The sequence below is a fragment of the Branchiostoma lanceolatum genome, chromosome 13 (genome assembly GCF_035083965.1).
Source record: "Branchiostoma lanceolatum isolate klBraLanc5 chromosome 13, klBraLanc5.hap2, whole genome shotgun sequence".
Taxonomy (NCBI): Eukaryota; Metazoa; Chordata; class Leptocardii; order Amphioxiformes; family Branchiostomatidae; genus Branchiostoma; species Branchiostoma lanceolatum.
In genome coordinates, this window is record NC_089734.1 from 9,189,561 (window position 1) to 9,212,274 (window position 22,714).

The 22,714-nt window shown below is 41.2% G+C and overlaps 3 protein-coding genes across 3 annotated transcripts; 1 reads left to right on the forward strand and 2 right to left on the reverse strand.

The window, feature by feature from the left end:
• Positions 1–2,945: 2,945 nt before the first annotated feature.
• LOC136446866 (small ubiquitin-related modifier 1-like) lies at positions 2,946–6,446 on the forward strand. Its single transcript, XM_066445505.1, has 5 exons — positions 2,946–3,070; positions 3,246–3,314; positions 5,181–5,258; positions 5,531–5,602; positions 6,151–6,446. Exons 1-5 carry the CDS (start codon positions 3,005–3,007, stop codon positions 6,214–6,216), a joined length of 351 nt encoding a protein of 116 aa, XP_066301602.1. The 5' UTR covers positions 2,946–3,004; the 3' UTR covers positions 6,217–6,446.
• Positions 6,447–9,333: 2,887 nt separating this feature from the next.
• On the reverse strand, positions 9,334–16,013 carry LOC136446905 (male-specific lethal 1-like 1). The gene is made up of 8 exons (XM_066445557.1): positions 15,497–16,013; positions 13,633–13,808; positions 12,960–13,225; positions 12,659–12,720; positions 12,205–12,272; positions 11,747–11,880; positions 11,197–11,269; positions 9,334–10,958 (listed from the first exon to the last, which is right to left on the reverse strand). Exons 1-8 carry the CDS (start codon positions 15,986–15,988, stop codon positions 10,865–10,867), a joined length of 1,365 nt encoding a protein of 454 aa, XP_066301654.1. The 5' UTR covers positions 15,989–16,013; the 3' UTR covers positions 9,334–10,864.
• A 3,301-nt stretch (positions 16,014–19,314) lies between these two features.
• Positions 19,315–22,487, reverse strand: LOC136447833 (leucine-rich repeat transmembrane protein FLRT3-like). The gene is made up of 3 exons (XM_066446920.1): positions 22,368–22,487; positions 21,696–21,802; positions 19,315–21,445 (listed from the first exon to the last, which is right to left on the reverse strand). Exons 2-3 carry the CDS (start codon positions 21,764–21,766, stop codon positions 19,990–19,992), a joined length of 1,527 nt encoding a protein of 508 aa, XP_066303017.1. The 5' UTR covers positions 21,767–21,802; positions 22,368–22,487; the 3' UTR covers positions 19,315–19,989.
• Positions 22,488–22,714: the final 227 nt, after the last annotated feature.

Sequence of the window (22,714 nt, forward strand, 5' to 3'; positions counted from 1 at the left end):
ATTTCAATAGATAATACACACCGAATCGTCTGCGTGTCTGGCTTGTAGTCCTAGGGAAGGTCCCGGTGATACTGCCTATTCTCAGCGTCCACTTCATCACGGTAAAATTGCTCCAGAGAAGATCGTAGATTCTAACATATTTGATACAGTGTTACTAGTATATGAAATTCATCTGTATCGGATTCTAAATAGTAATCAGGCTGATACACCCCAACAACGTCATGAATGTTACTCTGATTCCTGTGACAACAGTCTGTCCATGGCCAGCCGACAAATCATCATTTTCTTCAGTGGCCAGTGGTACTTCTGTCTATGGCAGGCGAAAAACACTAGTTGGCGTTTCACCAGCTGCAGCCGGGTTTGATGCGGAGTCATTGTGGACGCAGATCAACTTGGTCTAGCAACAGGGATTGGGTCCATCCATAGCCTCCACTGCCAGGCCTTTCTACGTATACGGGTCATGGATCGTAGCCAGCAAAAATGGGGAATAAAGTGGCCAGTAGAGTCAGTCCACGGTGAGGGTCAATATTTCACCCGAATGAACCGCCTGGTGGCCAAACTTCCCGGCCTGGCCTGACAAATATTCTCCTATCCTATAGCCGGCGTAGCCTGGTAGAGTAGGAGTAGCCTGGAGTCCAGCCTTATTAGCTTTCCGTTCGCTGCCCAAGCTCCGCAGTAATCATTATATATACTGGCGAGGAGCGGAGCTTGGGTAGCGAACGGAAATCTAATAAGGCTGGACTCCAGGCTGGAGTAGGAGGTCCATCCAGGACGGCAGAGGAGCAATCATCTCTGATGACGATGTGAACTGAATGTTTATTGTGAAATTTGACACAATCGGGGAGTGGTGAATGTCAGTGTCGTCCTTCTGGGACCGAATCTAATCTCCAAGCAGATCTATCGGTGGCCAAGACCCAAGACCGTATGCTGTGAGAAAAGCGATCAAAACTCCTTTTGCCTGTTAACGTTGGGTAACATAAATTCGGGATTTTTCCGATAATGGTTGACTGAAATCAGTCTAGCAGAACAATAAACCATCCTTTTTTCTATTATTCTGTCAGTATCATGTACTATCTTTGCACTAATCATATATATGGTAGATTTTGTCTCTAGTCGTGCTGACACCATAATATTTCAACTTGAAACTACCGTCCGCCGCACGCACAATGACGGTGTTGTCGGACGGGGTGAACAGTAATTCGGGAGAGAAGATTCGTCTTGAATATCTTACCGCTAATTACATTTTATACAGCAGCTATTCGTTCCATCCTAGGCTTGAGGAGAGTGCTATGGATATAGACGTGTCCAAGTAAAAAAAATACACGAAAAAACGGCCGTACCGCACACATCAGGCCTCCGGGAACAACCCGTGTGTTGAGTCGGTAGAACGTCACTCAAAGTCAACCCCCACCGTCATGGAAATTTGTACATTATTCATCGGGGCGTTAGCTGGATGCCGTAGAAATGGTAATATTACTATGTCCATGTGTTTCTGCTTGTGCTAAGAGCAAACTTTGAGGAAAATATCGTCATCAGTCCACTATCACACACAACATTTAGACAAAAAAGTGTTCCTCGCAAACGTTTGTCGTCTACCGAATAGCAGGATTCTGGGTAACGAATATGGTGGCGGGAAAATTCACCGTAGTGCCGTAGCCATTGGTTGTAGCAACAAAGAGGCGTTCTGATGATTAATCACACTTAGAGTCCAGTTGTAGGTTAGCAAAAGAGATTCTAATAAGTTGTATTGTAAATAATTGTGTTGAGCAGGAAGCGGATGTGGCATTTGTCTTATAAACCAGCGAACAACTATGCAGTATAATTCTCCCACGAAGCCCTCAGACTGTGACAATAAGGGACGGAGAGTTTTTGACGTAGTTGAACTTCTAATGCATGGTTATCGAAGCTTTTCAGCCAGTGTTCTGAATACGTTAGTCTGTCAAGTTTGCATTTCTAGCGGTATTACTGATGTTGCATCCAGCACATATCCCTAAATACCCCGTTTTCGAAAAATCCCGAATTTAAGTACCCCGCGAATTTATGTTACCCAACGATACATGCCGGATACACAGTCTTTGCCACCAATAGATCTGCTCGGAGTTGACTTAACCGAATGATCATTTCCAAGAACACTAGCGAATTGATACGTAACGCTATATCCGAAATATCATGAAATTCTTCCTGTTAATGAACAACTTGATTTGAAAATGATCTCTCATCTTTGGCGCACGAAACTACCAACATATTTGAGAGAAAAGAAGTGCCGCCCAGACTACAGTGCAGTCACATAGTCATGATGGGAAATTTTGAAAAAGGCAACTGCTATCTAAAGCAAGAGAAGAAAGTGCAAGTATCATAAAAATTCATATAACGTGGTAACTCGTGCCACGCGACGTTTCAGAGCAGTCCAAGTAAAACGATTGACTCTACACATAACTGGTGTGACACATAGCCTCCGATGCAGACTCAACCCGGCTGTTTTCTTTTTCAAGTTATTGTTTTTATACTATTATAATTTTTTTCTTATTGCTGGCCGGGATAGAGCCAGCAATAAGAAAAAAATATATAATAGTATAAAAACAATAACTTGAAAAAGAAAACAGCCGGGTTGAGTCTGCATCGGAGGCTATGTGACACACTCGGAAATACACTAGTTTCCTAATCCAACCACCATCCCCCTTTTCAGCTGCGTCATCGTGAATTTGGCCGCAAGGAGGCGCTTTTCAGTGCTAAAAACCGGTTCAAACCGGATCCTGATACCTGATTAATTATTCATATATTTAGTCTTTTGTTTACGGTCAACAATGATGCTACGGTCGGCCTTTTCATCACACTGCGTCCCTTCCTCGTCAACTAAAGTCCGCCCTGTATAAAGACAATACCACAGCACTCCTCTATCGCACAATAAACTGGGGTTTTGTGGCCGGGTTTGGGTGAATGACCTCGCTTTCCCGTCTGTGTACTGGATAAACAACGCGGGTAAACAAAAACAAAAAGGCCCCGGATGTCAGCATGGGATAGCCTGTACGCATGCGTCATTCATGCAGCCAACATGTCGGACGATAATTCGGTAAGGGCGGGAATTGGGGAGAATTTTGTCAATTTTGGCTCATTGTCGTCTACTTCATGGCTATATTTTAAAGTCAAGAAATGTGATTGGGTGTACATGTATTCCTCTTCATTTATGTATCATATTTTGTGAGAAAACTCAGTAAAATAGACTTATTGTGTGTCATTTCTTTCAGGACGCGAAGCCGGCAGAGGGTTCAGGATCAGGGGACCAGCAGTATATCAAACTCAAAGTTATGGGCCAGGTAAAAATCACCACAATTTCTAATAACATCTAATACATAAAATATGAATCTTAGCTGTTCTAGCCAAGTTCCAGCGCCCTGTGAGTACGGGAAGACCGTGCGGTTTCGCTGTGGGGAGGGCTGGAACCGAAAGTGTCAAGAGCCCGCCATTGTTTACAGTGGCTAACATGCGCCACATGGGCCGCTGTCTAACCCGCATGTCCTCACAGATAGTCAGGTATCGCAGTGTCAAAAACGCTCCAGACTGAGAATGTATCATTTTCTATAGCTTATGGAATGTTTAGAAAAGTCAATACCACTTGAAATTGTCTAGATGGATAGATATCGCTTCTTGAGTTTGCCCAGCCATAGAACGCGTGGGTCTTCAGTCATGGTTTAGAGCGAAACATTTTGTTATGATTTCTTCACCAGCATTTCTCTAAGCTCTCCAAACAGCCATATCTGTTGCGCTTCAACCTTGTTTTGAACAGTTAAAGCATTCTTTTGCTGTATGTCTGTGATTTTGAAACATGTTTTCAGCCTTTGTGTGTGGTGTGTGTGAGTGTTGACGCCACGCTTCACCTGGTGTGGCCTGTGGGGCCCTGTAGGGGGTAGTGAGGGGCGAACACGTGTGGGGCCCCGAAAGGGGAGGGGTAGTCACAGCTTTAGTCCATTTTAATACATTGAAGTCCATATAGACTGGATCAATGAAAGAAAGAAAATGATTTTTGAGCCTTTCTTTTGTTTTGTCAATACTAAACTTTATTTCTGTGTTTTGATGTGTTAGAGGTTGCGTAACATGTGTTATTGTGAGGGGCCCATGTTGGGGGGAGGGGGGTCATCCTTCAACAGTAGTGTGTCAAAGTCCTTCCAGTGAAAATATTCATACTTTTGACACAACTTCTTGTTGTTGGAGTAATTTGAAGAAGTAACATGTTAAAACGGGAAACTGGGCTGTTCCAATGTACAACAGGAAGTGTAGGTAATCGCACTGAGCTTCCACATGGATTCTGGGGAAAGCAAGAAAGTTCTTGGAAGTTGGAGAGTAAAGATGTGTAGCTAATATGACATCAGTGTTTTCATCAGATATTGGTGTCTTGAATTCCTGGCTTGGGGCTATTGGTAGACTATGATGTCATAAATGTCTGACATTGATGATAAAGTGACCAGTTCTTGCTAGAACTTTTAATTCCATTATTTAATGACTCATTTTAGCAACGCCCAGAGTATTATAGCCCATATAAAATAGTGCCTAGTGGTATGGATTGTGCAATCGCTAGATTTAGCTTATCAGCTTTTACATCTATCTCGAATGAATATTATACAAACCATAAGTTACAACTTATGACATTGTTGCAGCTATGATGATTCACAATCTTCACAGACATACTGTACATGTATTTTTCATTCAGAAAGTCCTGTAATGACATATCTACCAATTGCCTTTGCATTAGTGTGTTTTCCAAGTGTTCACATCAATATTTGATACTTGGACAGTGTCCAATGGTGCATGTGTCAGTTGGTATGATAGTCCCTATCAATCTTAGAGGCCAAGTATAAGGTCAAGGTCAAACAAGGCTTAAGCTGGAATGATAAGTTACTTTGACCTTGAGGAATATCTCTGATTGTATCTACATAATATTCCTGCCCTGCATGTGTCGGCGAGTTCTTATCTTGATTTATAGAAATAATTCATAATTGCTTAGAGCTAATTTGATGATATAAGCAAGATGGAAATATAGCTGCAAAGTTTTGTGCAAACAGACACAGTAATCTGTCCTCTGTGCTCCCCCTCCCCCATGCTTCACCGCTCACATAAAATACTTGTATTCTGTATTATCGCAAAGTTATATGAATTTATAGTATGGATATTGTTTTTTTTTCCAGGACAACAGTGAGATCCATTTCAAGGTGAAAATGACCACCCAGATGAGGAAGCTCAAAGAGTCATACTGTCAGAGACAGGTCTGTATTGTTGGTTCCACAATATACATGGTTCTGATGTTGCTCTATCTTGTATTATCTTGTAACTAAGCAGGATAGAGTTATTTTTGAACGTTATGAAAGGATTCCAAAATAGTATTCATCTTTAAATCTGAAAAATGTTTGTCCAAACATGACTCGATAAGCTGTCTTTTGTTTGTTTGCATTTCTTACCCTGTAAACAACCTCAAGGGGCAACACACCAGGTTTTTACTGAAGACTTTGATAACATAATTGTCGTCATTCTATTTCAGGGAGTTCCTATCAACTCATTGCGGTTCCTATTTGATGGGCAACGCATTAATGATGACCAGACACCAAAGGAGGTGAGGACACATTTTTTTCTAAAAGTTAGTTTTTTTTTTCCAACATACTCTTCAGTTGATATAAAAGCATAAGGCATATGTTATGATATGCACATTCGTATGTACCAATGAACAGGAATGATAACAGCAATTCCGAATAGTAGAACTCTTTTTGACCCGTTTTGTTTGGCCGGAGGTACTTCTGAAAGTAAGACTTCTCAAACCTGTTTTGTTTGGCCGGAGGTACTTCTGAAAGTAAGACTTCTCAAACCTATGTTGTACCAAATGAATCAAGCAAGCAACTGGATGAATTCTCTAAAAGAGTCAGTCGTTTCAGAATCCATCCACCATCTTTCATCATCCACCATTCTCGATCATAGTGGATGCTATCTGCAATGTCTGACTCTTTGAGAATTTATCAAATTCATTGATTTATCATGTTTTGTCTTAAACAATATGAAGATGTCCAGAATGTCTACCTGTTACATGTGTGATACTGGTCTTAGGGGGATTATGGAGTTTCTGCTTGGACTAACGTTGTGTTTCTACCCTCTTTCTTTCCTCCACAGTTGGAAATGACAGATAACGACATAATAGAGGTGTACCAGGAGCAGACAGGAGGGGTAAAACACTGAGCCAAGGCAGCTTTCTGCATTCCAACCAACTCAAATCACATGGTCCACGCAAGCTGGCACATCTCATCCCCCCCTGTAGATACAATGGTGCAGTCCTGTTCTATCACATGTTCCAAACAGGCTGGGTAAAGAGTCACCGTGATCAAGATATCATTCCCCAGTTTGTCAATGTAGTTTGTATTGCAGCTTTGTAACTAAAGAACATGCTGGTTGTGGACTCTTTCATTTTACCCCATGTCACTTGTGTTTTGTCAAAGAGCAACCCTGATAGAATTAAGCTACGCAGCTGTATCACTGGTGGTGATGAGATTTGGCGGAATCTTCACAGAATCTGTTGTTCTCTCTGCAAGGACACAGCAACTACATTTGTATCCCTTGCAACCCCCTTTTCATAGTTTAATGGAACCCAAAATGGAGGAGCAACAAGTTTCGCTTGCAGTATTTTCAGGAAGAAGTTTGCAAACTCTGTAGTTTATCATTTCGGCAGAGGTGGAATAGAGTAAGGCAATACAAAAATAGTTGTCCCCGAATGCCTGCCTGCCTGCTTTTCAGAAGGTCTGGTACATTGTTGCCACCTCTTGTTTTACTGTGAAAAGGGGATTACAAGGCAGAAAGGTTTACAATATTCTTTTATTTTAACATTAGCATCTAGTAAAATGTTGTAATGTCCCCAGTGACTTTGGGGTTTCAGTGCCTCATTGTCTGTTGATGCCCTAAAAGAGAAAGAAAGGAAGAGAAGAAATGTACACAATGTTACATAATGTTACTTTCAACTGGAGTCTTAGGCTTTGTTTTCTAAGTGTATAGAAGTTATATTGTTGTTTGAAAAGACGATTGGTGTTTAATTAGTTGTAGTTGTAGAGAAGTTATGTTTCCCTGTATGATAATCTTTGCGAAACTGACTAATTGTCCTGTGATTCAAACTACATTGTACCACCATCAACTGTAACATACCCTCAACAGGCATCAAAAAGCAGAACAAATGAGTAAACCTTTCTTGAGTATGTATAACTAATATTGTCAGTGCTAGTGGCATTCATACAAAACACTCATAAGCATCAGTCAGCATGCAGCTTGTACCTTTCATTCGTTTCAAAGATGCCTATTTTTTCTGCAGAAGAATTGTGATTAGTTCTGGTATAAGTAGGTAAGCTTCATCTGAAGTACTAGTAAGTGGAGGCTTTTGGGGTTGTTAGTTTAACCACTGTCAGTCCATGACTTCATTTTGTGATCATCTGTTGAGTTGGCTGTGAAAAAACCTGCAACATTTTTAATCTTCTGGAAGGATACATCCTCACATACATTTATAAAAAGAAGTCAAGGCTTGATTCTGTTGAAAAGCATAGATGTGTAGTTTGGACACCCCAGACATTTTATGTAAAAGAAATCATGTTCTCATCAGAAATAATATTCCCACGGTACAAAGAAGGACTACCACCCTAACAAGATTATTGTATGTGAAACTTTATGTATGTTTTAGAAGTTTGTTTGGGGAGGGCCTACATTTTGTTATCACATGTCCACAAGTTGGTATCCAATAAAACATTGTTTCTTTACTATGTTTTCATTCATTTCTTAATGCCAGTATAAATGGAAGGTAGAGGTCTGGACTTTTGTTATGTCTAAAGTAGCTGTATAAAAGCTATCAGAACACAATGTCTTTGACAGAAATCAGCCATGGTTCTGTAAATGGTTCCAACATGGCCTTAGTATGAAATTTGCATGATTTGTTTTTTGGCTTGGTAAAACTGCAAAGAGTAAATGGGGGATAATGGTGATTGGTTATGACTGGTGTCATCTATCCCATGACCTCAGTTGGGGTCATTTTGGTACCTGTTGTGATAATGGCGGTCCATGTGTCTAGCTGGCTCTCAATTTTAATGTCAAAACTTAAGCCAGATCTAAAAAGCATGCAACCCCATAGGCAGTGAATGTGCCTTGCAGCAGAGCTCATGTACCTGGTGCCCTGCTCTCTTTTCTAGGCTACTTTCAAGCACCTAACATCTGCTTGAGGATTACCATAATTTAAGGTGGATTGTATAGCAGAGGGTCCTAACTACTAGTATGCAAAATTGGACTTGACTTTTATTGTGACTGGATGTGGTTGACTGCACCAGGCCAGGTTTGACTGTAATACAATACCCATGGCTTCATGGCAATAATTCATACCAATTTTAGTACAAAAGTGTTTGTGGCAATTACATTCACCACAGCTTGTGTGTTGTGTCTAAATTTGGCTTGCTAGTGATATGTACATGACAGACTGAATGATCCTGATAACCATTACTGTTACATTACTCGTCCAAGACGAGATCTGACTGTAATACCGGGTTGACGAAGAGACAGAGAGTTCGTCTCGAAAGTTCCCTAGAGCAATATTTTTTATGTTGCGTATAATGATTTCTCAAAAAATTACTGTTACATGTACTTGGAAAAGGTGGTAATTGACCCCAGTGCATTGTTGGGTGTGAGAACATAGCCACATCCTACCAATGCTTTGATACAATCACTTGTTATCTTCAAGAACCACATTTCGTGTTAACCTTCTTCTTGTTGCCTATAATCTCTGTAACCAATAGGGAATTGAGTGTCAAATGGCTACTTCAGAGTGCTAAAGGTTAAGAAAGGAGCATGGTCCAATATGTTACTTAGATATCAGTATTCATGTTACTTACCACACATTTACAATGTATGTCTTGTTCTGCTTTACCATCCGTGCCACACATTTACTTCATACCAGTGTTTTATTTCACATCCAGGTCTGGCAGATTTAGTTAAATATGGCTCTTTTAGTTTATACAATGTAACAGTAGTAGTTAACTGGTTTATTTTGTTCCTTAAACAGACAGCCTTATCCCATCTATGAGGCTAAATTGTTAGGCTTGAGTACATGACATATTTTAAATCTAGTATGCATAACATAAGGAAGGTATTTATCTGTAAAAGTGAAAAAACATGTCTCCCAACCTCCCACTTTTGCCCCCTTCAGTTGAGAAAAAAGCACTTCAAAGTAAATGTATCACAGACATCTTCAATCAACATAAAATGAAGCTAGATGGAGAGCTTTATACAAGCAAACAATTTTTTTACACAATGATAGAACACCAAAACAATCTCTTAAAGTTTCAAACTTTATTCAACTTGAACCCAACTGCTGTACAACAAAGTCCTGTCAACTTCTGAAGGCTGGAACCAGTGAGATATGTACATATACTTTCATTACTATGGTAGGGATGGGCATGAAATGCTACAGCACTTGCAGCATTGTTAAGTGGTAGTGGCCATATGTTAGGATAGTCAGTACACTCTTGTAAACAAGATGCAGGATGGTATTATTTACTTGATATGACTGGATAACAGTAAGAATTCCTCAAATTTCTGACCAATGAAGTCTTGCCAACATTGTGAAACTCAACCGAACATGAAGATGTTAAACAAAGTCTTCAAAGTTAATGCCAAAGTCTTCCGTTCTGTGAACTCAAATCTGGCACAGCCCCTGATGGAATAGAGGCTACAGGATCTAGCCATTGTACGCAAGTGAGTTTGCCTGCTACATACATACACTACACACAGTAACAAAAGGCTGTCATCTGTCGTTAAGAGTTCAGCTACTTTTTGGTCCACACTGGTTCTGACAATTTTGTTAAGTAGACACGACTTAAAACATCTACATCAGAAGCTTTTTTTTTCTTCTTTTCTTTGATGTTCACAAAAATAGAGGCTTCATTTCTTACTTGTCAACAAAAGGTAGCACTAGACACTACTATCCCGGTATTAGTTACATTAGACAATCGCTGCATTGGACAACCTGAGTATCAACATGGGCCAGGCCCATGGGGCCCACTTTAATCCCACCTCCTCAAGAAGTGGTACAGTCCAGTTCTGTACATGGGCTATTCCATTACGAAAGTTTAAGGGTGGAATTACCCTCTACAATTTCAATCTGTCAGCATCTTTGCTATTCACTGAAACTTTGTAGTCTCATTCCAACCCCTCTACTTTCACATTGGAACAGCCCCAAACACAATGGTACAACCCTGCTTTGCATTTACACACTAGTGGGATTGGACATTCTTCTAACCCTCTCCCTTCTTCTAATCCTCTTCTGAATTCTATACACAGTTGAGTCTCTGTAATGGTTTTCAAACTGCCTGCAGTAGAGACATGACTACTTCTCTGTTTTATTTACAACTATCACTCCTTTTCTGTGGTCTTGATTCTAGAGACTACACTACAGTAAGCTGTACACACTGACAAACACACACACATGAAAGAAAAATGTTGTGACTTAGCACTAAGGTTTGATTGAAAGACAGGTCTAATGGTTTGTTCTTTTATAAACACCTTTTCATATGTGAAGTTTGCTTGTCTTTATCACAAAGTAAGTTATTCTTGATGGCGTAATATCAAATGAACAAGAATTACAGCAAAACATCAGCCTTTTTGAACTTGAATTGAAAATCTGCTAACAGACATGTTGGAAACATTGATTGGTTTTTTTATACAACTACATGTTGAAGTATTGTGCATTGATTTACAGATTGGCAGCTTTACGAAAAGAAAGCTCGGTCTGAGAAAAAAGTTAAGACTGAAAACAAGCACAGACACAGAAGTGTTTCTCAGCTACAAGAAGGACATCTGAAATGTTTTAGTAGAATTTCCGTCTTCCTCTGCCTCGTCCTCGCGACCTTCGACCTCGAGTGGAACTATAACTTCCCACGTTCCACGGTAGACTGAATTCACTGGATGGGTGCAAAAAAGAGTTTAGAGTTAAAACGTTTAATTAGGAAAAGGTAAATACAAAGCACTTGTACTACCTTCATTATGCCATAATAGCTACTCCAAGAATATGTCAGGTATAGAACTCTTGCTATCTACCGTCACCCCTGCAAACACTGAAGAGCTGTGTGTACAATAAGGAGTTAAAACCGTCTTTTACATTTTGTACTAAAAAAACATGAAATTAAGCTGAACACTCACCTTTTAGTGATACAGGGTAGGGGCTGCCCAAAAGCTACCACTGGAACGGTATCTCCGACTTCTACATGCTCCACTGTGGAAAGACAAAATGATTCAAGAGTTAGACACAATACTGGTAGTCGTATTACTGAGAATGGTTACAAACATTTAATCTGAAATAAACTGACTCTTACATTCAAATTTGATCACTGTAACTATTTTTCTTTTCCATTAGGCACCAGTGATATATCTGGCAATATGTACAATTTATGTGCTTACTTTCAAACCAAAAACTGTAACGCTATATGCCTTTAAACCTGTACATATCATGACACTGGGGCTATCGTATTGATTCTTGATCTGTCGATGAAGTTGAGACATCCAGGTAATAAGATATAGGCAAGGCAACAGTTATTCAAGCGACTGGAAAAGATGGTCAGACAGTCTCTTGTGAAAGACAGCAGATGTCTGAAACGTCCGACCGTTTCAAATTTTATCCAGTTGCTTGTTACCTTGCGTATCATCAGGGCTACTTTTGAGCAGAGAAGAAGAAAAAGCTGGGGACACTAACCTTCTTCAGGTTCAGGAAAGAAGGAGCCTATCGTTGGCTGAACCCAAGTCGTGTCGCTGTTGCACTTCTTCATCATATTCCGCATCAGCAGCTTTTCGTACTGGCGTTTCTCTCGGATTCTTTGTATGTCCCATCTGAAATCAGCCATACACAAAAATTGTTACTGGAGTACATATAGGTGTTCTGGTCAGTAGATCGACTAGCACAACTTAGCAAAATGATTTCTTTTCTTAACAAGCATCTATTTATTGCATTACATGTTTGAAGCATGGGATAACTATATGGTAGTGATGCTTAAATATCCTGGCTTACAAAACTTTGGCTTCTTCAGTATACATGAACTCTCCACAACTAATAGTGTACTTTTCTACATATCGGTACTGTATGGAATGCCAATGACACAGGATAAAGATGGGTCAATGGCTTTTGAGAATTGACATCCAAAAGTAGCTTCTCACCTTTTTCTTTTCTTCTCATCTAACTCGAGTTTTTGATGTCTTCGGTTGTATGCATCATCAGTGATATCCTGTAACAAATGGTGCACATAAAAAAGCATAAGATTAGTTTTTCAGCTAAGGCAGGATTTGATGGGCTATAGACAACAACTTGATAATCTTTTTTTTTTTTTTAAATTTTTTTTAAATTTTTTTTTTCAAACTTTATTCAGATAAACAAAAGATACAATACAGAAACATGTAACAAAAGAATACAGTTTTACATACGCTAACAGATGAATATCTTGATAATCTAAACTGACTTATTTTTTATGGTTGCACTGGTAAAATAGCTTTTGTATCATATATGTTTCATACAAAATACACAATCACAACTCTCCTTGCAGGTCCTGGTCAGGGACATACTTCTTATGTTGAACACATGTATTCTCATGGTTGGAAATGCACATTCACTTACCTCAACAAAGTCTTTTTCATCTAAGGATGAACTTGTCAGATTGTTCACTCTCCATGGAGGCACTAGAAAGAATGAAAGCATTGAATATCATTAAAGTGAGCCGGTGATAGTGCCTACATATGTTCCAAGCTCTCAAATTTCATATATCTATTTGTCTCTCCAAAGTGTTTTATTGAAATGACATATGACTTTACTTGAGTAAGTAAAGACTTACATGACATACATACATATAAATGTTTTCATTTTTATTCCCATTATTCCTCCCACAAACAGTCCCAAATGTTAGGCATTTATCACTCACAGTGTAGATCATCCTTGGAGATTTTCTGAGGAGTTTTGACAGTTAACACAGGGGAGGGCGGTGCTTGGTGTAGCGAGCTGTAGTACTGCGATGACGTTCTCATTATACCATCGATTCCATCGTCCTGTGCGCTATGCCGACCATCCGCAGTTCTACCCCTGACCTCGTGGGACTCCTTTATTTGTGATCTCTGGGAAAAATGAATCGCTCGCTTGATCTTCTTAGCTGCAAGTCTCCTCCCGAATGACGAACTATCTTGAAGTGATCTGTGGAAGGAGATGGGGGAGAGGGTTTGAGAAAGAGCATTCATTATAGTCCTTGCCTGGACCATACTAGTATCTTATACAGCAGATAAAAGGATGTAAGAGTATAAACAACTGTAGCTACACTGTAACAGCATATTTCATCATACTGATAATGTGTCTACCTTCCCAATAAGATTCTTTGCTTCAGTGGCTTCAAAGTCAACAAACCAATGTCTTAGGGGTCATTTGCAGAATGGGGGAATTTTACCACCTAACAGGTGCAGGTCTGGGTGCAGATCTAGGAGTGACTTGAATCAGCATAACACAGATGTATTCAGGACAACGTTTCTTAAAAATGGGAAAGGTTCTTAAAAATGGGAAAGGGAACATCATACGTATTTGCAAGCAAATGTTGTTTATATCCCCACCTTTTGATACCTCTCCTGAGCGGCTGTGAGTCTCTGCTGGTGCTGGGCATCATTTCTGATGACATCATCAGCGGAGAGGAGCAGGAGGAGGTGGGGCTCATGGACGACACCGACGGCGCCGCTTCCCGCTTTACCAGCGACATGCGGCGCTCCATACGCTCCAACCGACATTGCAACTAATAAGGGAGGGAAGAACATGCAATTAGGCCATTTATTTGGCAAGCTTGTGGCATGAACCAAGCTGGTTGTGGATATTGTTATGATAATAATGTTGTTTGCCATCTGCTATGGCTACCCATAGTGCCCTATGCCTCACAGAATGCAATGGGACCCGTGAAACAGTTTACTAGTATTGTAGATTGGGCAGATATTTTCTCCACCATGTTCTGTTGTGGGTTGTTATATTTTTAGGACGAGGGATACTTCAGTATGGAAGTACTGATTACACCATCAGAAATACCCTTTCTTTTAGCCTCCAGCGCGATCAGGACCAAAGCCTTGATATGCAAAACTTGTCTGAGATTTCCAATTATTCTACCAGAAGCACTTCAATTTCCTTCCAAATGGACATTCCCCAAGGATATGTCCTGACACTGTTCTTACACAGTTAGGGAAACTACCAACTGTAAGATGCATTTTTGCCTAACTAACTAGTTGTAACATTACCTTCAGACAGAGTAAACTACAGAAAGACTAAGCTTTCAAAAATAAGTAACATTTGAGTAATGAAGTACCAGGATAAGAGATCTTGATGATTTGATTGTTGTTCATACTGGTCTTTGCTCTTTAACTCATGGTAACTTATGGTAAATACGTTTGCAGTAAGCATACGGCCCCCCATGAATTATGGTAGATCCCAATAAGGAGTCAGGTGACAAGTCCAGACGACTCCATTGTAATCATGGTGATGATATTCAATGACATATTTCACCAGACTTATAAAATAATCGAACTACAAAAATCAAAATCAGGAATTCATAGTAGAGTACATCTCTTAGAAATGGTCACCTTAATTTCGGTGAATCTGTTACAAAATTAACCTTATTGCTGCCCTAGCCGCCCTAACAATCCGAAATGGTTTCGCCCTATCGAATTGCATAGCCACGATGTGCGTTGAAGAGTCAACGTCATTCAGCTACTCTGACACAGAGCATGCACCAAGTGCACATCGTCACGACGGAGAAACTAGCCTTCTTTCCCGGAGAAAAGATCGAAATTACAAGTCTTTAATATCTGGGTCACCGGAAGTGGACATCGCACGAACCGGAAGTGGCCGTTTTCCATCGTCACACCGTAGAAAGACAATGCGATGTGCGGCCACGCTTGGACATGTGGCAAAAATAGACCCATGAAAGTCAACACAAGAGCACTAAACAACCTCAAAATCGTAGAGACGTTATTCCTATGTCTTTCCACATCGGAAATCCATGATGTCCCCGTCTCCCCGTATTCCTGCGACCCAATCAATGATGCGGACTGCGACCGAATTTCAAATGGTTCGCAAGCCGGTCATGTTGGAAGCAGACGGGATTTCGTTAAATTCCCCTTCGCAAACACAACAAACCTACAATAAAAATCACTTCTGGGTCGGAATCTATCCCCAGAATAACACCGTAACAGATTGACGAGGTGTAAATAATGCTCCGATAAGGATACATGCTGTAATGACCGAGATCTTCGCTGTTAAACAGCTGGCATGATCAGAGCAGTTGGAAATTCTACTGCCACCGGCCATGTTGGAAAAATGGTAGGGTTTGTTTCCAAGCCCGATCTGACCACAAATACATCCCTACAGACTCAGACAACGGGAAACATTGGCAAACAAAAGATAAATCTATGAGAAAATTAGGATCCTGATACTCACAGCTTCTTTGTCTTCCCTCTCCTTTGCTAATTGTTTCTCCTTCTGTTGAAGTTGTTCTTGCTGCTCTTGGATGAGGTCGAGGTGCAACAACAAAAGCTCCTTCAATTGTTTCACCTGCTTCTTCAAATCCTCAGAGTTTTCGGTGTCTTTGGCACCATGTCCTACAGGTTTGGGTTCCTTCGCGTCGCCCTGTGTGCCGTTGGTGGGTTTTGATTCCTCGGAATCCCGTAAACAATTCGCCTGGTCGCTAGTGTCCTCGTGATTTGCATTTGACAAATCTCCATTGAGCGTGGCGTTGAGTGTGGCTACTTTGGCGGCCAGGTTACGTCCTTTGGCGAGCGCTTTGGGCTCCAGCTTGATCTTGGAGGGTCCGCAGACTTCGGACTTCATGTTTTCTGTGGCCATAACCTTGCGATCGCGGGCGAGAGCCGTAAATCGGGGCGAAGCGGCGTCCCTCCGCGGCTGAGGCAGCCAGACAGAGACGGTAGCCATTTACAAACCAATCCGACTGTACCACTGGGCGGGGGTGGGCAGGGTGGCCATTTTGTCACGCTTGGGGCTCTCACGGACACTAAAAGTAAACAGATAGATGGATGGATGGACATTGAAACAGGTCTGTAACTACAAAATGCACTGGTGTGGTAACAAGAAAAGTGACCCGTCCTTTAGGTGAAGTTACTGTTAAAACGTTTGCCTTGACAAAGTAGGCTAACGTGACAAACGTTAGAATATTCAATTTATAGGATTGCAAATTGACTCGCTGTTCATGTTTTACAAGCTGATATTGTTTGTTACTTGAATGTTTCATGGGGTAATCTAATCATGGTTTCTATATTTTTCGCATATCCACCGCGTAGTACGCGCGTAAGCTTTTCCCTTCAAGTTAATTACGCATAAAGATATGTTCTTTTCAAATGAAAAAGTACTCATTCGCAAATTAAGTATAGTTTTACTTACGCCTATGATACTGAATCCGCCAGCAGATAAGTGACGCGTGGAGGTAAGTAATGGTCGTTGGCGTAAACGTCGACATAAATCTGGGCCAGTGCGTCAGTAATCCCTTGCATTAGATGACGTTTTTACGTCAGTGCTGTTGCTATAGGCAACCGATATGTTTATGCATACACACGGCTGAGTTTTAGCCTCCACCAGGCCAGGCCTTCCTACGGGGCGGATGGATCGTACAATTTGTCCGAAAAAGGAATAATTAGCCAGTAGAGTCAATCCACAGTTGCATTTCGCCCACATAACCTTTTTAACCTGCAAATGAAACCCTGGCAAATATTCTCCCTATGATCCCCTATAGCCGGCGTAGTTAGTCTGGTAGAGACTAGCTGAGTTGAGCCAGTGGGAAGGGGTCTGAAGAAACTGTAGTTGTGTCTCCTTAGGCGCGGCCCTCACGATTCACACATGTTGTTCACGAAATGTCACGGCTCGTACTCATAGGGTATGTCTTGCAGCTTCCTCGGGTTTTACCCCAATACTGCTAAACGTCCCATCTACTCCACCATTCATCCTGAACCGCCCCCTGACTGTTGTAAAAGAGAAATAGCACTCCGGACGGTTTTCTCAAATGGCTTTCATGAGAGTTCATCAACGTTACAGGATAGCTGTTAATGACGTTAATTAAAGCGTAAGGTATGCGTGTTCCTGAAGTGGTCGATATGCGCGATATGAGCTGGGTGCGCAAAGTTGTGACTTCTAGATCATTGATATGATGCAATTAAAAGTGAATTACCGTCGGCTATTCACATGACAGTATTAATGGATTACTGGAAATTGGTAATATGAAGGGCATTATATCAATGTCCTTGGTAATATCGTGTGGGAGGGCAACTTGTAAAGGTGTGCATGCACCCTTGCCCTCCCTTACACTTTGCGCATAAAACCCAAATAAATAGATAGATGAATAAACAATATGTGCTGTTTAGATGCATAGATTAAATTAAATGAGGGAAGTCCGGTTCGAACATACATCGATATCGCCCCTCAAATCCCCTTACTTTCATCAGTTCACCATTATCTAGAGAACGAACGATCAATGGACGTGTTTAATCCTAATCGCTTCATCTGCGCGTAACCCGGCGATTCGCCCTGCGGACGCAGACTCACTGACACGTGGAACAAACCATGTGGAACTGAGGGGGGTCGAAAGTTGTTTTTACTGTTACCCATATGGGCAAAAGATTTCTCTCCAAGCAATCACTGAATACTGCACTGAGTACTGCTTGTTAGGGCACATTCTAGTGTCGGTCTATTTTTCAATGGGCAAAGTTGCAATAAGAATAGACCTTCTCTCAAGCAGAGGTTAGCGGCTCCGGCTTGTTTTGGACGTCGTATGCGGGTCTGGGATTGCATTCATTGTCAGGGGCTCTGATACGTTTGCGCCGCCAGCCAAAACCGTTTGGCTGTCAGACAAAAAGAAAACCTGACAAAATAGAAAGCCCGATAAAAACGCCGTCCAACACAACCCGGAGCCTGACCTCTGCTTGGAGAGTGATGGACGGGCGTGTGTCAGACTTCAGATGTAGTCATCCGAAGCTCTCATCCTGGTCAGATTTCAGCTGATTTTACACAAAGGCTCTGTGCGGCTTGGTCATGCATTATCCAGTGACCAGGCAAACCACATGCCTCTGACCCCTTCACAATTCATCCGTATATATTCCCCCTCTAAAATGGATTTCAGCAGACACAAACACATGGCTTTATTCTATCACGATCCCTACTCTGATACTGACATTAACAAAACATAGACGCCGCCATTTGTGATTTGTTTAATTTGCGCCATCTTTATGTGGTGCCGTCAGGCTGACACGCATTCGGGGCCATTCATAGCCACACGAGACGACTTGTTGATATTCGACGCTTCCCCTCGACGCGTGGACTTTGTCATGTATGTTTTGAACTTTCCTTTGGTGGGAGTTTGTATGAACAAGGATGCCATTTGATTGCTCAAGGTCTGACGCAAGCCGTCTCCTAGGTAACCGTATCACGGCTTGATCGGACCAGAGCCCCTCAAATGACAAGATGTCTTCTCGACGCACTCGAGCCTTAAAACGCTGTTTCAAGTGAATCGAGACATATCGCCGTGAAGAGGCATGCTTAAGCATAGGTTTCATGTATGCTAATGTACGCCACTCAGCGTACACATTTGATGGCGGATGGGAGGTTTGATATAATGATAACGGTTTATTCAGTTCTAAATCTTGTTAAGCTCATCCCATATCGCAGCCAAATGCTGAATTGCGTGGAGAAACTTCGAGTATTAGGTACAATATTGCACTAAAACAGTAACCACTATGCCGGTGGCTCATGAATTAAATATATCACACATAGTCAGATTTCAAAATGTCCGTAGGTCGCTTAGGGAGTACAGAAACATCGCAGATTCAACAGATTCACGACATATAAGTCTATACATAGAATATCTCGAGATGTTTCCGACAAATAAGCGAGTTTTCAAAAGTTCCAGCCATACACTTTGGTACAAGGTTATCTAAACAAGTAAACAATGGCAACTACAAGTTCAGTTATCGAATCATGAAATTGATATATATCAGTTTTCGGGAAGATACTAGTCATTAGATATAGTAATGGATAGAGATATCAGGTTATCGTACTTGTGTGATTGTCGATTGCGGATTACCTGCTATCCATAACAGAGCCGTACAACCTGGCATAATTAGAAAAAAAACAAGACTGTCTAGAGGCAGGCTGACATAAGAGTCTATAAAAGGAACAGTATCTACAGTAGACAGGCTTTCACAAATTCGCAACCAAATTTGGCATCACATCTATAAAATAAATTGAAAGTGTACTGATTTCAAACGATGTTTATTGCCATTTTATAGTTTGAGTGCTATCATTATTACTACAGCCATTTCCATGATTTCGAAGGAAGCTATGTACAATGTACATGTCATTTTCGCCCTGTGAGAGCTATTCATAGAGATACTCTAGTACAATGTAACGTCCCAACACATGTGAACAAAGAATCTTGTGAATCATAATTTCACACCCATGTAACAAACTAATGTACATGTGTATATGCATTTTTGTATTTGTTCATCTTTTCCATTTTTCTTTAAATTTTGCATCATACCTATGGTTCGACGGTATACGTGAGTACACCAAATAAAGGTAATTGTCTGCACCAATAATGACTATAGAGGGACAAAGTTGTATGATATTACCGATCATGAAGCAGCTTCTGCCTAATCTCCAAGCAGATCTACACGGGGCGCGAAAATCGTATATGCTAGCCAGAGAAGGTCCAGTCAGTCTGCTTGGAGATTAGCTTCTGCCATGATTTCTGCCATCTTCCTAAGTCCAATGACTAATGAATACGATGTGCACTGAATCTAAATTGCACACTTTTCACATTGCAAAGACGAAGAAACTTTTAACGTAACATGTCTGTAAAGAGAGACAGATGTCTATTCTAGTCAACACAATAAATGCACTCACTTATCAATCTATTGTCGGATGGTATTCTAGTCTTTGAAGCTCTGATAGCCACTGCTATTTCTTCTATTGTATCTAAAGCCAGCATATACACCAATCACACCAATCACAAGACAACAGATGGGAAATGCAATAGCCAATCCCAGACCAGCTCCTGTTAGACCAGAATGCGCCCCATCGTGCTTAGCGATGGTTATGACTGACACACATACTTCCTTTCCCATTGCTGACCCCTGAACCTTCGCCATCAGACAAATGCGATATTTTGTATCTGGAAGAAGATTGTTGATGCCAAAGGAAGTTACTTTGTTCCAACCACTATACCTCACGGAAGAATGTTTGTAACCCCAAGAAACCTGAAATACGACATTCGGATCACTGGAGGCCCATGATAGTTTCACAGCTTGCTCAGAAATGCTGTCAATACTGAAATTGAAAAGCTTGGCACCTGGCGGTAAAGTAGGAGGAATGACTGTGGAGACATTGGAGACGGTTACCATGGTAACGTTAGCGGGGATTGTCGTCTGATGCACGGTGGTTGAGGGCGGAACCGTAGTGTTTCCACAGAAGTAATGCAGGGGTACTTTACTCACCATCTGACCTTTCAAGTCCCCTGGAGTCTCACAGTTCAGAGCGTGCCCCTTTGTGATTCCGAGGAGCCCCCGAATAGTAGCGTTTTCCAGCCATTCTCGCAAAGGGAGCAGATCACAACCGCAGTTCCATGGGTTTTGGTCCATGGTAAGATTTTTCAACTGCGGCATTTCAGAAAATGCCGACGGAGCTATAGTCTGCATCATATTGCCAGAAAGAAACAGTGACTTCAACGAAGACTTTTCAATACCACTGAAACTATTGTTATCAATTTGGCTCAAATCATTAAAGCTTAGATCCAGAAGCTGCAGTTTGATAGAGCTGGGTAGAATCACATCGTCGACAAATGTCAACTTATTTCTCGCCAAATAGAGGCCTGCTAGATTAGATAGCTTTCCAAGGGCTTCACTAGGGAATTTTACCACATTATTTTCCTCGAGATACAACAGACTTAGAGCCGTTAGGTCTTCAAACTGATGAGGACCTAGAGTTAAGTTACCATAATAAGCTATACTGTTCAAACGAAGTACCTGAAGGCTGGCAGGAAGATTGCCTGGAATGCAGAGTCCTATGTTGTTGTCAGACAAATCAAGCTCTTTGAGATTATGAAGCGATCTTAGTTTGATAGAAATTTGTTCAGAGCACTGGAAGGAATTCTCCGCCAGATTCAGTTGCTGTAAAGTGATAGGAAGAAGGTCGTCGGAAACTTCACTGACGAGGTTGTCCTGTAGATCTAGGGATGAGAGGTTCTCCAGGTTGACGAGTGTCTGGTCATTGATGTTGGAGATGCGGTTCTGCCGGAGGATGAGTTCGGTGGTGTTGTAGGGGAGGTCTGGCGGCCGCGGGAGGGTGGTCAGGAGCGCCCGGCTGCAGTCTACTCTTGTGCCGTTACATCTGTGAAAACATCCATAATACATATTAGGCATCACATTTCTTTCGTAGGTTGTATTTCTTTCTGCTATTCATTTGAGAAGTTGTGATTTGACCAAAAGGAAATGGGAACGGGTTGACTAGTACCAATATTCTCTATCACAAAGCAATTTGAACTGGTCACCATAAGTATTGGACTCCCTATATTGGCTATAATGAACAAACATGAAATTTCAACAAACTTGCTCAGACAACAACATCATCAGATACATACTTGCAAACTGACGGACACGATGCAGTCGCCGTCGCCATAGCAACCAATAAGATTAGGGAATATATCATCATTGTAGACCTGTTGTGATTGGTTGTTGGCGTAAAACCCTGTAGGCACGGATAAAGATCGTCAGATCATGTCGCAAAAGTAATCCTGATGTTTTTCCATATCAAGTCATGATTTTACAGGAATGAAAACTGACAATACATCAACATTTCACGTTGACCTTAATGTCTTTTGCAGAATTCTAAGATCATGATATCATGCAGCGGTGTCGCCCCTTTGGAATAGCATCTTCAATCTAAAGATGGAAATAGTTTGAGTCCGTCTATGACGCTTGCCATGTTTAATTTACAATGTTCCCTATTTATCACTTAAATCGTAGTCCGTATAAAGAAGGGTGTAAATTGAGGACGTAAAGTACTAGCATTTAGTAGGAAATGAAAAGGGCTGTTTTCTCTTATCAACGCATCGGTACTATGATAAGTCTATCATTTGGGCCATCTCAGTACGTAATGGAATTGTTTCCACAGTTTATAATTAGTTGGTCAAGGTCCAACTATTCCAACATCAATATGGTAGGGGGTAGACCTGGACTTGCACCTTACAAATACAATATTGTACACCGGCATTAGATGTTAGACCATAACATGAACCGCGTGCTATACTTACGTCCTGTAACTAGCCCTTATTTGGTCTTCTTGCTCACCGTAGAGATAGATATCTCAGACGGGGGTATATTTAGCTCCAACTGAGCGTTTAAGGGTCGTTCATATGAACCTATCAACTGTGGTCCAGGACCAGAATGCACCGCGAGTCAAACGTGTCAACCTGTGACGTTTCTACAATCAATGGCAGTTACGAGTTATTTGGTAAATCATTTACAAAACGACAGTACAAAGTAAACATACTTCGTAATGGCTTGAAAGGGAATGGAGTAAATTGATAACCCATCTGCTGTGGTAAACACACCTGTGTAATTGTACTTTGGTCTCAACATGGTGGTGGTGCACGGTTGC

What these genes read in the sequence shown, in the direction of transcription:
- LOC136446866 (XM_066445505.1), top strand. Translation starts at nt 3,005, where the DNA reads ATGTCAGCATGGGATAGCCTGTACGCATGCGTCATTCATGCAGCCAAC. An exon ending in AACTCAAAGTTATGGGCCAG is followed by an intron (nt 3,315 to 5,180) that starts GTAAAAATCACC and finishes TTTTTTTTCCAG; the next exon opens with GACAACAGTGAGATCCATTT. An exon ending in AGTCATACTGTCAGAGACAG is followed by an intron (nt 5,259 to 5,530) that starts GTCTGTATTGTT and finishes ATTCTATTTCAG; the next exon opens with GGAGTTCCTATCAACTCATT.
- LOC136446905 (XM_066445557.1), bottom strand. Translation starts at nt 15,988, where the DNA reads ATGGCTACCGTCTCTGTCTGGCTGCCTCAGCCGCGGAGGGACGCCGCT. An exon ending in CTCAGGAGAGGTATCAAAAG is followed by an intron (nt 13,226 to 13,632) that starts GTGGGGATATAA and finishes CTCCTTCCACAG; the next exon opens with ATCACTTCAAGATAGTTCGT. An exon ending in CTCCAAGGATGATCTACACT is followed by an intron (nt 12,721 to 12,959) that starts GTGAGTGATAAA and finishes CATTCTTTCTAG; the next exon opens with TGCCTCCATGGAGAGTGAAC.
- LOC136447833 (XM_066446920.1), bottom strand. Translation starts at nt 21,766, where the DNA reads ATGATGATATATTCCCTAATCTTATTGGTTGCTATGGCGACGGCGACT. An exon ending in TCGTGTCCGTCAGTTTGCAA is followed by an intron (nt 21,446 to 21,695) that starts GTATGTATCTGA and finishes ATGTTTTCACAG; the next exon opens with ATGTAACGGCACAAGAGTAG.